The sequence below is a fragment of the Antechinus flavipes genome, chromosome 3, assembly GCF_016432865.1.
Source record: "Antechinus flavipes isolate AdamAnt ecotype Samford, QLD, Australia chromosome 3, AdamAnt_v2, whole genome shotgun sequence".
NCBI lineage: Eukaryota > Metazoa > Chordata > Mammalia > Dasyuromorphia > Dasyuridae > Antechinus > Antechinus flavipes.
In genome coordinates, this window is record NC_067400.1 from 539564543 (window position 1) to 539577469 (window position 12927).

The window sequence follows — 12927 nt, forward strand, 5'->3', positions numbered from 1 at the left end:
TATACTAATATTACTTCCAAAAGTAGATAGGCTTTTTAAAAAAATCAATCTACACAGGTATTATAACATATAACTAGTTTTTTGTGGGATTCATGTTTTCTATTTAGCAAGCATCAGTTATTTAGGAGGATTTCTGATAAATGCATCCCCTGGCTTGTTTGTGTATAATCTATGGGTACTCTTTCTTGAAACTTGCTCTTGATGAAGATAACTGCTCTAAAATTGTATATTTGTGGTAATGTTAACAATATTAACTTCATGTAAAAGTCAATGGTAATTACTAACACTCAATTTTTATTCATTCTTTTTATTTCATGCAACATCTTTCATCTTTCTCCTCCGATATTATATATTTTAATTAATCTCATATAAATTAAATTCTTTTCATTTCCATGTATTCCTAATGTCATTTATAAAATGCTGCTGCTCCTTTGGTTTTTTTCCTGGTCCCTGTACAACTATATGTGGACCAATTCTCTCACTCCTCTCCTGCAGACCCATCCCTCACTCTTCCTCCTATCTCCTTCAACAAACTTACACAGGCACAAACATGGGACAACTATAGCTACAATATTCCATCAGAAGGAGACAGTGACAATGGTAGGTGGCTTTGTACATATTTGTTCAATTGTACATTAACATGCCAGTGAACATACTGAGTATTGATTTAGGTCTCATAGTAGCTAAAAATGCAAAACATTCAGATGCATGCTTGTGGAACGAGAAAATGTGTACTTTAAGGATCAGTCAAAAAAAAGTGCATGTTAAATGTTCTGTAGCATGATTTGAAACACAATTTAACCAAGTAAAAATCCTGGACATCTTGGTAAACTAAAATAATCCATGGAATAATTTCACTTCCAATCTTTTTCTAATCATCTTCAAATATGCAAGGATTGGGTTTTGTGATCTAAAAGAAATTTGAATACATTTAAACTTCTGCTTTCGCTACATATAAAGAAGGAGATTTTTGAGGCAATTCAATTTCTTTTCATTCAGCAAATATTTATTAGGTTCCTTCTGTGTTAGATACTGAGGAAGACATTTTTATTCGTTAAATTTTATTTTATTTTCAGTTTCAAATTCATCTCCCCATCCACTAAGAAAACAAGAAAAATAGAACCTTTTAAAAATATGTATAATCATGTAAAACAAATCTCACTTTAGCTGTGTTTAGGAAGTGGGAAGATTGAGAAGCAAGAAAAAGAAGGAAACAAAAAAATATATGGTTCAGGCCACATTCAGAGTTCATGAACTCTATCTGGAGCTGGATAGTATGTTCCATCATAAATCTTTGAAATTGTGGTTGGCTGTTGTGTTCACCAGAATTTACTAAGTCTTTCAAAGTTGATCATCTTTACAATGTTGCTGTTATTATATAAATTGCTCTTCTGGTTCTGCTTACTTCACTCTATATCACTCCATATGGTTTTGCTCAGGTTTTCCTAAAACCCATACCCATTATCTTTTAGTACAACAGAACTCCATCACATCAATCTATCATAACTTGTGCAGTCATTACCCAGTTGATGAGCATTCTCTTGATTTCTACTTCTTTGTCACCACAAAAAGAGCTGCTATAAATATTCGTGTACATATGGATCCTTTTCCTCTTTCTTTGATCTCTTTGGAATATAAACCTACTAACAATATTGTTGAATCAAAAGGTGTGGACAGTTTAATAACTTTTTGCATATAATTTCAATTGCTTTCCAGATAGTTCACAGTTCTACCAACACTCATGCACTACCAACACCTAATGCACTCATTAGGGTTTTCCAACATCATCTCCAGTATTTACTAGTTTCCTTTTTTTGTCATCTTAGCTAATATGATGCCTACAAGTAGTACTTCAGAGTTGTTTTAATTTGCATTTCTCTGTTGTAAAGCATTTTTTCATATGGCTGTTTTCTTCCTCTTAAATTTCTTCCTCTGAAAACTGCCATTAATTGGGGAATCAATTCAATTTTCTTCTAATTAGCCTCCTTGGAAGACCCAAATGCTAGAGTCATTTCTAGGATTTCATGATTCTGTATAGTTTATCTATACAAAGGACAATAATCATGAAGAAAATTTATTTTCTATATAATTTGACTCTAAGTATCTAGAAATGATATAATGACATTGACTTGGTATAAAGTTAACTCTCCCTTGTCAGAAATATAGACGTGACAGCTAATAATTTATATGGACATCTCTTATTTTGTTGCCTACTGAATGCCAGAGGCAAGGAATAGAAAAGAGATCAATGGAATAAGTGTACAAATATTATTTCTACCTTGATTTCTTTTACAGTTAGATGATGATTAAAATAAGAAAGATTAAAGATATGTTCAATGACAAAGAGATTATAATTTGGGAGTGAGGGAAGAATGAGATTATATATAATCACATTGCAAACTCCAAGAAAACATCACCTTTTTAACAGGATATATATCTGATATGCCCTCTTGAAGAGATGGAAATTTTAAGCCATTAACTATTAACTTCTCACCAGATTTTGGTTTAATAAACTGGATTAATCCCATATGTGGAAGAATGAGCTCATTTTTCTAAGAGAAGAGGGAAGGTTCGGTTCCATTCAAAAGGAATTTTAAAATTCCACAGTTCCACAATAAAACCACAATTGAAGTCAATCCACTAAAACCTGACAAATGCAAATTCTTCAATAGGGACAGTTGAAAAGGTTTGACTAGAAACTTTCTTGTTTATTTCCTCCTTTAAAAGAGAGCTTAATTGTGCTTACAGTGGTATGATTCCAAAATGCATTTAAGATCCTTAAAAATGAATTAATAAAAGAGATTTTAAAATAAAATATAAAAACAGAAAAAAAGAGAGCTTAAAATTGAGATGTTCAGAAAGCAAAAACTATTTCACAAATCTATTGTTGATTAAAATAATAAGAAATTAGAAATATGAAAGTGATATAATATAAAAACTAATTTTTAGCATTTCAGAGTTGGAAAGCAATTTTCAAATAAAATAATACAATCAATTCTTTTCATAAGGGAGGAAATTGAGGTTTAGAGAGTTTGCCTAAGGTCACAGGATAGCTGAATCAAGATTAGAAAGTAGATATCCAGACTCGCCAATGTGTTTTCAGTGGAAATAATCAACAAATATTGATTGCCTATAGTGTGCAAAGTCCTGTACCTTCATTTTTTCAGTAGAATTGTGCTCAAAAATAGTCTAAAATCCTTATCCAAAAAGAAAGCTTCAACAGTAACTCATTTGTGATTTCCAGTCACAAATCAAGAAAATTTTAAAGCATATATGGATATCCTAGGTTACTCAGTGGTAATAATGAAAGATTATTTTTTAATTATTCATGCAATAACATCAAAAGTGTGATGTTTTATTAGATGACATTTTACCATTCATTTATAAAATGCCTCATGGGAAAGGATTCCTTTGTGTTCTAGAACACCCTTACCAACTATTTGGACCAATTTCCAAATGAATCTTATGTCAATTTTCATATCAAGGGCTATATTTTGCCCTGTGATATGTGAATACATTTTCTTGTGTTATCTTTTAGATAAGTAGCTACTTCATGAATTTACAAGCACAAGGACTGGTGTTACAGGTTTCTACTGTAAGTCTACTATAGAGTTAGCAAACCACCAACCCATTTGTTCCCTGAGGAGATCTAAGCATTAGGAAAATGTAGTTATTCTCAGTGCATCTGCTTTACTTCAAAATGAGAACAAAACAACATGCAATTTACTAGATGAATCATCTATGCTGATATCTTACTTTTTATCCACTATCTTACCAATAGCTAGCTGTCAGTCAAACATGTCTAAATGGGTATCTCATTATCAACTCAGGATGAAGATAAACTTGTTTTTGATTTTTATTCTCTACACCTTTGTCATTCTTACCAGCATTGCCAGTTCTGTAATCTCTTGTCCCTTTTTGATTTAATTGGAAATTCCTCTTTGCAGTCATGCTTCTGTTTCTAAAACTTTTAACTGAAATCAACAATTTCAATTCAGTAAATGCTCTGTGAAAGATATTATGCTAGTTATTGGAGATATAAATATGGAAAAACTATGGTCCCTGTCTTACAGGGGTTGATATCCTAATGGGGGATACTATTTACAGTAAGGATGCTTCAAAGTAGAATGTGATTGGAGCAAAAAAAAAAAAATAATTAAGATGCTATTATAAAAAAAAAAAAATTGAAGTTGATGAAACCAGTTTCAAAAAACCAATTTCATGGAGAAAGATCCTCCTGAACTGGGCCTTTCAAAAACAGGATTAGAGAGTTGTGGACTTCAGGAAAGGAAGTATCATTCTGAGCTAATTTATGGAGGCAAGAGAAGGTAGATGAAATCCGAGAACTTGGAAGAGAGATGAAATTGGCCCTAAAAGAAAGTTCTGAGAAGAAGAATAGTAGGAAATAAGAGTGGAATGATTATTTGGGATCATATTGAAGAAAAAAAATAAATTCTAGGATAAGGAATTTATATTTTATTCCATAGCTACTGAAAATGTTTGAAAAGCATGATGGCTTGGTCAAACTTGTGAATTAGGAAGACAAATTTAACAGCTGAGTCAAAAGTGAGTTGGAAGGGGCAGTTAGGCAGAGCAGTGGATAGAGCACCAGCTCTAAAGTCAGGAAGCCCTGAGCTCAAATCTGGTTTCAGACATTTAACCTTAACATTTTTTACCTGTGTGACTCTGGGCAAATCACTTTATCCCTATTGCCTCAGCAAAAACAAAAACAAAAACAAAAAGTGAATTAGAGAGGAGAAAGACTAGAAATAGAACAGTTAAGAGATTTTCAAGTATTCAAAATTAGGAATTTTATGCATCTGCTCAGATCATTACTTTCTGCAACAGCTTCAGCTACTAATTTGAGTCCAAATATAATTTCCATTATATTCCACTTTTTCATTATTGTTTTAAACTCAGTTATTTCTAAAACTTATTGTCCCAAAATATGTGTCATCAATCCACAGAAAGTATTTTTCTAATACTCTGGCTGGATAACTTATGGAAAAATCTATGGAATTTATGGAAAATTTATGGAAATTTATGGAAAATCATTTCCTATGGGAAATTATGGGAGAAAGTGGATAAAGAAGAGATGGGTTGAAGGAGAAGCTATGTTTTGGAAAGAGCTATCCTTCGATTTTCTTTTGGAGCATCCTGAGCCTAAACTTTTTAGCTTAAACTTCTCCCAATTCTGTAATTTTTGTTTTGTGTATCATTTTCAAGAATAAAGAATTTTTCAATTTTCAGAAATAAAGAATAAAGCACTTTTCAATCTTGGAATGATTTTTCTCTGTCTTGCAAGTTTTGAAGTTCCTTATTTAAATGATTATTTTTTGCTTAAGTATAGCACAATCTTGATTCACATACATAATGCTCATACCAAGATAGCAGGTGGAAGAACTTCAGAAGATAGCTATTTTAAAAGTGTACATCAGAGACTAAAGGAACCTTGGAACACAATCGTTCAGCCCATGGTTAATTACAAATTCCTTTGACCATGTCCTCATCAAATAGTCTGCACTACTATTGAGTGACATGAGGTGAAATGTGAGATGACATTCAGCAGCTGATTGGATAGAGTGTGAGAAGGAAGAATCAAAAATAATGTTGAGACCTGATGAAGTTCTTAAAATTTTCAATGATTAGGGTTTACATAGTCTCATTTCCTGAAGCTTTCAAGAAAATTTAATATAATTTGAAAGAAAAATACTAAGCAGCATGTTCAGAGCCATTCTTAGGTTATCAACAGAATTATAATGTCATGATAAAAGGAAAGGGATTTAAGTGTGCAGATTACAGCATAATTATCTAAAGACCTTTCATGCAGGGTTTATTATAAACTAGATATAAAAGTGAGCATTATAATCTCAAAACTACTAACTCTCTATTCTCAAGTATAACAGAGTAATGAAGTAGACTAATATTCTACTCAATAATGTCACTAAATTTATGAATATTTGAGGAGTGTTGAAGATGAAGTTGCAAAAATCTGAAGCAGAAGCCCATTTCAAACATATGCTGTATTACCCTGGGAAATTCATTTAATATCTTCAGGCTTCAGTTACCTCATCTATAAAATGAAAATAGAATCTAATTCATAAAATTATTTGAAGGATTTTAAGATAACATGTAAAGTTTTTTGCAAATCTTAAAATGGCACATAAATGCCAGCCCTTATTAGTATTCACGATATAGATACTGTCTGTTATTGTTGTCATTATTAACAATATAATTAGCTCAAATGCCCCACCATTAATTTCAAATGTTACTTATTCTCCTAATAAGACCTGAGTCTTTGAAGTGTGTATGTGTAATCTGGATATGTCACTTTAACCTGTTTGCCTAAGTTTCCTTGTTTGTAAAATGAGTTGAAGAAGGAAATGGCAAACCACTCTAGAATCTTTGTCCAAAAAAACCTCAAATAAGGTCTTGAGAAATTAAATATGACTGAAACGGAATAATAATTTTGAATTTTTCTTTTGAGATTATACAAAAGGACAGAGTTCATTTAAATTTATTGATGCTATTTGTGTAATGTATGAATTTCCAATAAAAAACCTCTTGGAAATATTAAAATACAAGCTATTGACTAATATTACCCTATAGCAAAGCTGAGGAATTTACATTTAAATCCTATTGTTGCAGCACCCCCTTGTGTCCAAGTTGAATAATACCTCGCTTTTTAAACACCGTTTAAAATGGATAAATTTCTTTTTTTCAGTGATTTTGCTTAATTTAACATGTATTTTGTTTCTTTAAGGAGGATTCTTTCTTTGGTTAAATAATTCCTTCTAGGAATATAGCCAACCAGCTCATTTAATATTTGGTATCTACTAAGCCAACATCTTTTGTTTCTTATTGGGTCAGAATTTGACAGTTCAATTCATTTGACATTTTTTAACATTTGTTTTACACCATCTATCCAAAGGGCTTCCTGACTATTTTACATATTGTAACTTTATTGAAATTACAATAAAACTTTTGTTAACAACGCAAGAGAAGAGGATATTTCTAATTTGCTTAGGATTCAGCTGCATTTTTATTTTTCCTTTATCTTCTAGAATTTCTCAAAACATGTATTAGTTTCCTCCAGACCATCAATATCTTCTCTTCTTGTACCAGTTTACCTTTTCTTCAGATTCTCCTTTCTTTCACTACTATTCTTTGCCCCTAGTTTGTTACTCTTGTAGGTTATAGCATCTCTGGGCTTTTTAATAATCAATAGTTGAATCAATAGTGATCAATAATTGATTTTTTTATTTGACTTTGGCCCTTTATGGTTTCATCTTTCCCTGCACTTCTTGGTTTTGCCATGATCCTGGGTTTGTAAGGGTTGTAGTTAATTTAGGCACCAGAATTAACTTTTATGTGACTAAATTAAATTTAAATTTAGTTGATATTAACCTCCCAAAATACTTTAAACATTTTTAAAATAGTTAACTTATAAATCATTGGAGATTATAAAAAGTTGACTTAAATTGGCATTAAAAATAAAAAGGCTGCTTTTCAATTTAAGCTTTTTTATTTAAGCAGAAGAATTTATGCATTTAGAAATGTTGTAGAATTCCAAAGAAAGTTTTGACCAGTGTTTGGATTATTTCTGAGAATCTTTGGGATCCTAGATGCGTCATTTGCTTTTCTTCCTCTCCCCCCATTTCTTCATTCTTCATTATTATTGTTTATATGGGATGGTGCTTATTGAGAATAATCATTAAAATAAACATTCACATTTAAATAGTACTTTATAGTTTCAAAAGAACTTTAATGTATTATTTCAGTTAGTCTTCACAATAGCCCTATGAGATAGACTGTACAAATATATTTCCTATCAATTAGGAAACCAAAGTTTAGAGGCTGAGGTTCGCTTATACAAATAAGTATCAGGGGTTGAGTGGATGTTGGAACAACTTGGATCTTCTAATTCCGGTTTCAGTAGTCTTTTCACTGATGTGTCACATGGTCAAGATTTGGAAATGCAAGGAGGGACTCTCTTTCTCTAGCAAGAGTGGGAATACTGAAACAGATGGCTTCAAATTAAGGGGATTAAGGGGAGAGACACTGTGGTAGGAGAAAGTTGTCATCATAGAAAGTGAGCTGTTTCTTAGTATACTAAAGTAGAATTAAAATTGACATGATAGAACAGGGTAAATCATAGATACTTAGCATAGAGGAAGCATTCCTTAATAAAATTTTTCTATAAGATGACATTTCTTTTCAATCCTCACATTATATTTCAAACTGCAGGTATGTTCTTCACAAAATGGAAGGAGAGGAATCTTTTATAATATTAAAAAAAAAAGCAGAATTCTTTCTCAATAAATGTAAAAAAAATACTACATGTTATCTAAACATTCTTAAGAAGTCTGAGCAAAAGAAAACATTAGTTTATGCTTATTTTTAAAGCCTATATAAAATAAATATCATTGTCTTCTTATTTAAAACAATGTGTTGATCAAATATAAATGCAGACAAAAACATGCAAAAATGAGAGAGGGGAAAAACCCAGAGAAGTGATAAAGATGGGTTTCAGCAGTGACCCAATCCTTTGCCCTTACTTCAGGTCATTCTCACAAAACATATAGAATGTTCGTATATGTAAAACAACAAGAAATTGTACAATTATCTTAAAAAGTCTCCACTCCATAAGGAGAAGATAGTAGATGAAAACCTGAGTTTTCAAGATGGGGAAATTGTGTCTTTGATACTGAATAAAAAACTTTGTTTTTTTTTTTTTTTTTGGTACATTTAGACGCATTGAAAGCAATATGTAAAAAGCCCTATGAAAAGGATTTGTTTTCTTTTTTTGTTCCAGTGTTCTCAAGACCACAGAGGAATTTGGAATCCATAGATCCTCAGTTTACGATTAGGAGGAAGATGGAGCAAATGAGAGAAGAGAAAGAACTTGTAGAACATCTGCGAGAGGTATGGGAGGAGTTGTTTTAAGGTTCTGATGTGGGTATCCAGAAGGCATTTCAGCAAGCAGGGCCTTGAACTGGTGGTTGATTAAATCAAGTCAATGATTCTTGGTTCCAAAATTTGAGAAGCAAATCTAAGTATTTCTGTCTCTTACAAAATAAGAGTCCTGCATGCTTAAATGAAAAAGAAATGTCTGAGATTTTTAAAATCTGATTTCTGAGCTGACATGTAATCTAACAACTTTTTTGTTGGTTGGCTTTAGCTTCCTAGGTATCTAACCCCACTTAACAGAACCTATTTAGCTCCTTTACTTCATTACTTCATTCCATTTATATTGTCAAATTCTGGAGGAAATATTAACGAAAATATAATATGTTATCACTTCTTTTAGTTTGCATATGCTACAAAGGATTATTTTTTTATCCTGCAGAAATTTTTCCTTTCAATTAATCTGAGTAAGAAATGTAGTTATTTGATTATTGTTTGCATTGAAAACTGCAAATCAAATAACTACATTTATTTGATTATTGTTTGCAGTTTTCAATTATTTGAATGGTTTATACCTTTCTAGATGTCATCATGCTTTTCCTTAGAATATAATTTTGTATAAAACACTTAGACTACCTAGATGCTATGTACTTTCTCTTCAAACTCTTTAATGATGAAATTTTACAAGTAATTAATGGTAATTTTCTGTTTTTTCTAACCAGAGCATTGAGATGAGACTAAAGGTCAGCTTACATGAAGACCTAGGAGCAGCTCTGATGGATGGTGTGGTCCTCTGTCACCTAGTTAATCACATCCGTCCTCGATCTGTAGCAAGTATTCATGTCCCCTCACCAGCAGTGGTAAGTATAAAATTTAACCAGATTAAATTCATTTTTTTTATTTAATAGAATTTGCCATGGGCAAATTTATTACTTTTTACCCTTGTTCAATAGTCTATAAATGTTTATTAAGTTTTTCTTACATGCAAGACAGTCAAAGTATACAAAAAAAGGCAAACATCTCTACTCAACTCACAGTCTAATGAGGAAGAAAACATAAAAGTCACTATGTATGAACAGGATATATATAGGATAAATTGGAATTAACTTCAAAGGGGAAGCACCATGATTAAGAAGGACTGGGAAAAGCTTCTTGCCAAAGGAACTTTATCAGGAAGCTAGATGGCTCAGTGGATAAAGTATCAGCCCTGGAGTCAGAAGGACCCGAGTTTAAATCTGCTCTCAGACACTTAAACTTTCTACTAGCTATGTGATCCTGGGCAAATCACTTAACCCCAATTGCCTGGACAAAAAAAAAAAAAACTCTTTATCTGACACTTGAAGGAAGCCAGAAAAGTCAGATTATAGAGATGGGGAGGAGCATTGCAGGTATGAGGCAGATTCAGAGAAAATGCCCAAAACTGAGATGGTACATCTTGTTCAAGTCAAGCAAGGAGACCAATGTCATTGAACTAAAAAGTATGTGAAAGAGAATATGATGTAAAAAAATGGAAAAGATAGAATAGGGCCAGATGATAAAGGACCTTAAAAGCCAAACAGAGGAATTGTTTGATATTTAAGGTAATTGGGAGCTCCCAGAATTTATTGAACAGAAGGGGGAATATGGTCATACTTGCATTTTAGGAAGACTACTTTCGCAACTGAGTGGAAAATGGAATATAATTAGGTGAGACTTGAAACAAGGAGGCCAGAAGTTTACAATAGTTCAGGTGTGGAGAGGTAAAAATTTTGCACAAACTAGTTCAGATGTTGAGTGACAAAGGTCTTACACAGAAACCAGTAGGAATACAAAGACCAAATCAGTAGTCTCTGTCCTCAGAGAACTTACATTTAATGGATAAATGAAAGCATGTATTCATTAATACATTTGTTCAGATTAGTAAATACAAGTTAATTTGAGAGAGAGAATGCTAACTACTGTGGATATCAAGGAAGGTTCCCCAGGGACACGCAACCTGAGCTTTAAAGGAAAAGGAGGACTCTGAACGGCAGAAAAGTACAGAGAAAGTAGTTTCTGGGCATGGAAAACAGCTTTATAACTGCATAAAGGCAAGGAGAAAAAAGTCAATTGCAGGCATTAACTAATTAGTAGACCAGTTTAGCTGAAAAGTACCTAATGGAAATTATATGAAATCTAGAAAGGCTAAAAAAGTATGTTGGGACAAGATTGTGGAAAGCCTTAAATGTCAGATTAGGTTAATATCTTATCCTAGATAAGAAATCACAAAAGACTTAAGATTTAACTGGTGATGGATGAAAAAGAACTTGGGAGCTGACTAGCTGATGAGAGGTGAAAAAGAAGGAGGAGATGTAAATGACTTTAAGGCTCTGAACTGGGTTAATTTAGCACAAATAGGGAGATTTGGAGGAGTGGGTATGTTTAGACATTAAGAAGATCTGGCCTGTTTTGATATTTTGAGTTACAATACTAATGGGACAGCCAGGTCGAAATGTTATACTACATTTCTATAACTATATTAAAACCTTAAAACTAGTAGTATATTTTTACGATTATTCTTTGCCAGTGTAGTTCAGAACAACATACAGCAATAAATTAAATTGAAACGAATGTGGCATTTATTGTTGTTTAGTTGTTTGTCATGACCTACTCTTTGTGACCCTACTGTGTAGTTTTCTTGATAAAAATATTGGAGTGGTTTGCTATTCTGTTCTCCAGCTCATTTTACAGATGAGGAAATTGAGGCAAACAGGAGTAAGTGATTTTCCAGGGTCACAAAACTAGTAAGTGTCTGAAGCTTCCTGATTCCAGTGTTCTCCACTATATCACATAATTTCCCTATAAGTATCTTTTTTCCAAAAGTAATCTGTTCCTCTCATTTTCCATTGATGCTTCTTTTCCCTCCTCTCCCTCTTTTTATTTTAAAGAAAGATTAGAGAGACTACATCTCTCTCTCTTTTGCCCAGACTGAAAGTCTGCTCTCAGTACTGATCATCATAAAAGTTATAACTTGCCCCATTCCTGGCCTGGTAGGTTCATTTCTCCTTAGTTAGCTGGTGGCCCTCCATTCCCAGGGACTTGTAATAAAAGTGTCAGATTTTGTGTGGCTACTTAGTGAGCTTTAGGTTCCCACTACATAAAACATAAAATTCCTAATCCAGGCACTCTACCAGCAGGCATTGTAAGTACGTACCAACATGTCCATCTCATTGATTTCTAATAATAAAAATTAAATAGTGATTTTAAGTTTACAAAAAATGCTTTAGATATCTCCTTTTACTTGAACTCCTTTTATAGATGTGGAAACTGAGATTCAAAGGTATTGAGGGACTTGTCCTATAGTTCCAGTAAGGGATTTGAGTTCATTTTGGTTACAATAACATTCTTTCCTGATACATGGAAAAAGAGTTAGATATGTTCTATATGGCCTCTGAGGGCAGAACTGGGAACAAAGCTGCAGAAAGAAATTATTTAGGCTTGAAGAAAGTAGAAACTAGTTAACTATTAGTTTCCCCAAATGGAATGGACTGCCTTGGGAGACAGAAAGTAGATTCTACATTACTGAAAGACTCGAGGAGAAAGCTTTGTCAGAAATGTGTGATAGGGCATTCTTAATCTGAGGCAAATAAGGCTCAGGGGCCTCTGGGGTCCCTTCCAGGCTTATAATTCTATATATATATGTAGACAGAACTTGTCTCTTATAGGATCAAGTAACAGATAATCAAACTTGACAGTTCTACACATTTGTGGAATAAAGGTACATTTCAGAACCTTGAAAACAAGATTTAAGAATCCCATGGAAGAGCCTGCTTTGTAGAAAATTCTAACTTATTAGAATGTTTCCTTCTGTAGGAATAATTTTATTAAAACCCACAAACTAAATTGTTTCATGCTTTAGGAGCCACAAGCAGATACTGGTATCTTATATGAATACACATAAAAAATAGGCATATGTGTGTGTGTGTTTTTTTTTTTTTTTTTTTTTAGAATATGGAATTGAGTCTTTTTTTTTTTTTTTCAAAAGAGCAGCATTGAACCTGA

The 12927-nt window shown here is 32.6% G+C and overlaps 1 protein-coding gene across 5 annotated transcripts in view; it reads left to right on the plus strand.

Annotated features, from left to right (window-relative positions):
• LRCH1 (leucine rich repeats and calponin homology domain containing 1) overlaps positions 1–12927 on the plus strand; it is a 231129-nt gene that overhangs the window by 194512 nt on the left and 23690 nt on the right. For 3 of the 5 annotated variants that reach the window (XM_051987312.1, XM_051987311.1, XM_051987313.1), the window contains 3 exons: positions 496–600; positions 8816–8925; positions 9630–9767. In XM_051987312.1, coding sequence (XP_051843272.1) covers positions 496–600; positions 8816–8925; positions 9630–9767 — 353 coding nt within the window. The remainder of the gene's footprint in view (positions 1–495; positions 601–8815; positions 8926–9629; positions 9768–12927) is intronic. The other 2 variants (XM_051987314.1, XM_051987315.1) reach the window with 1 other exon arrangement.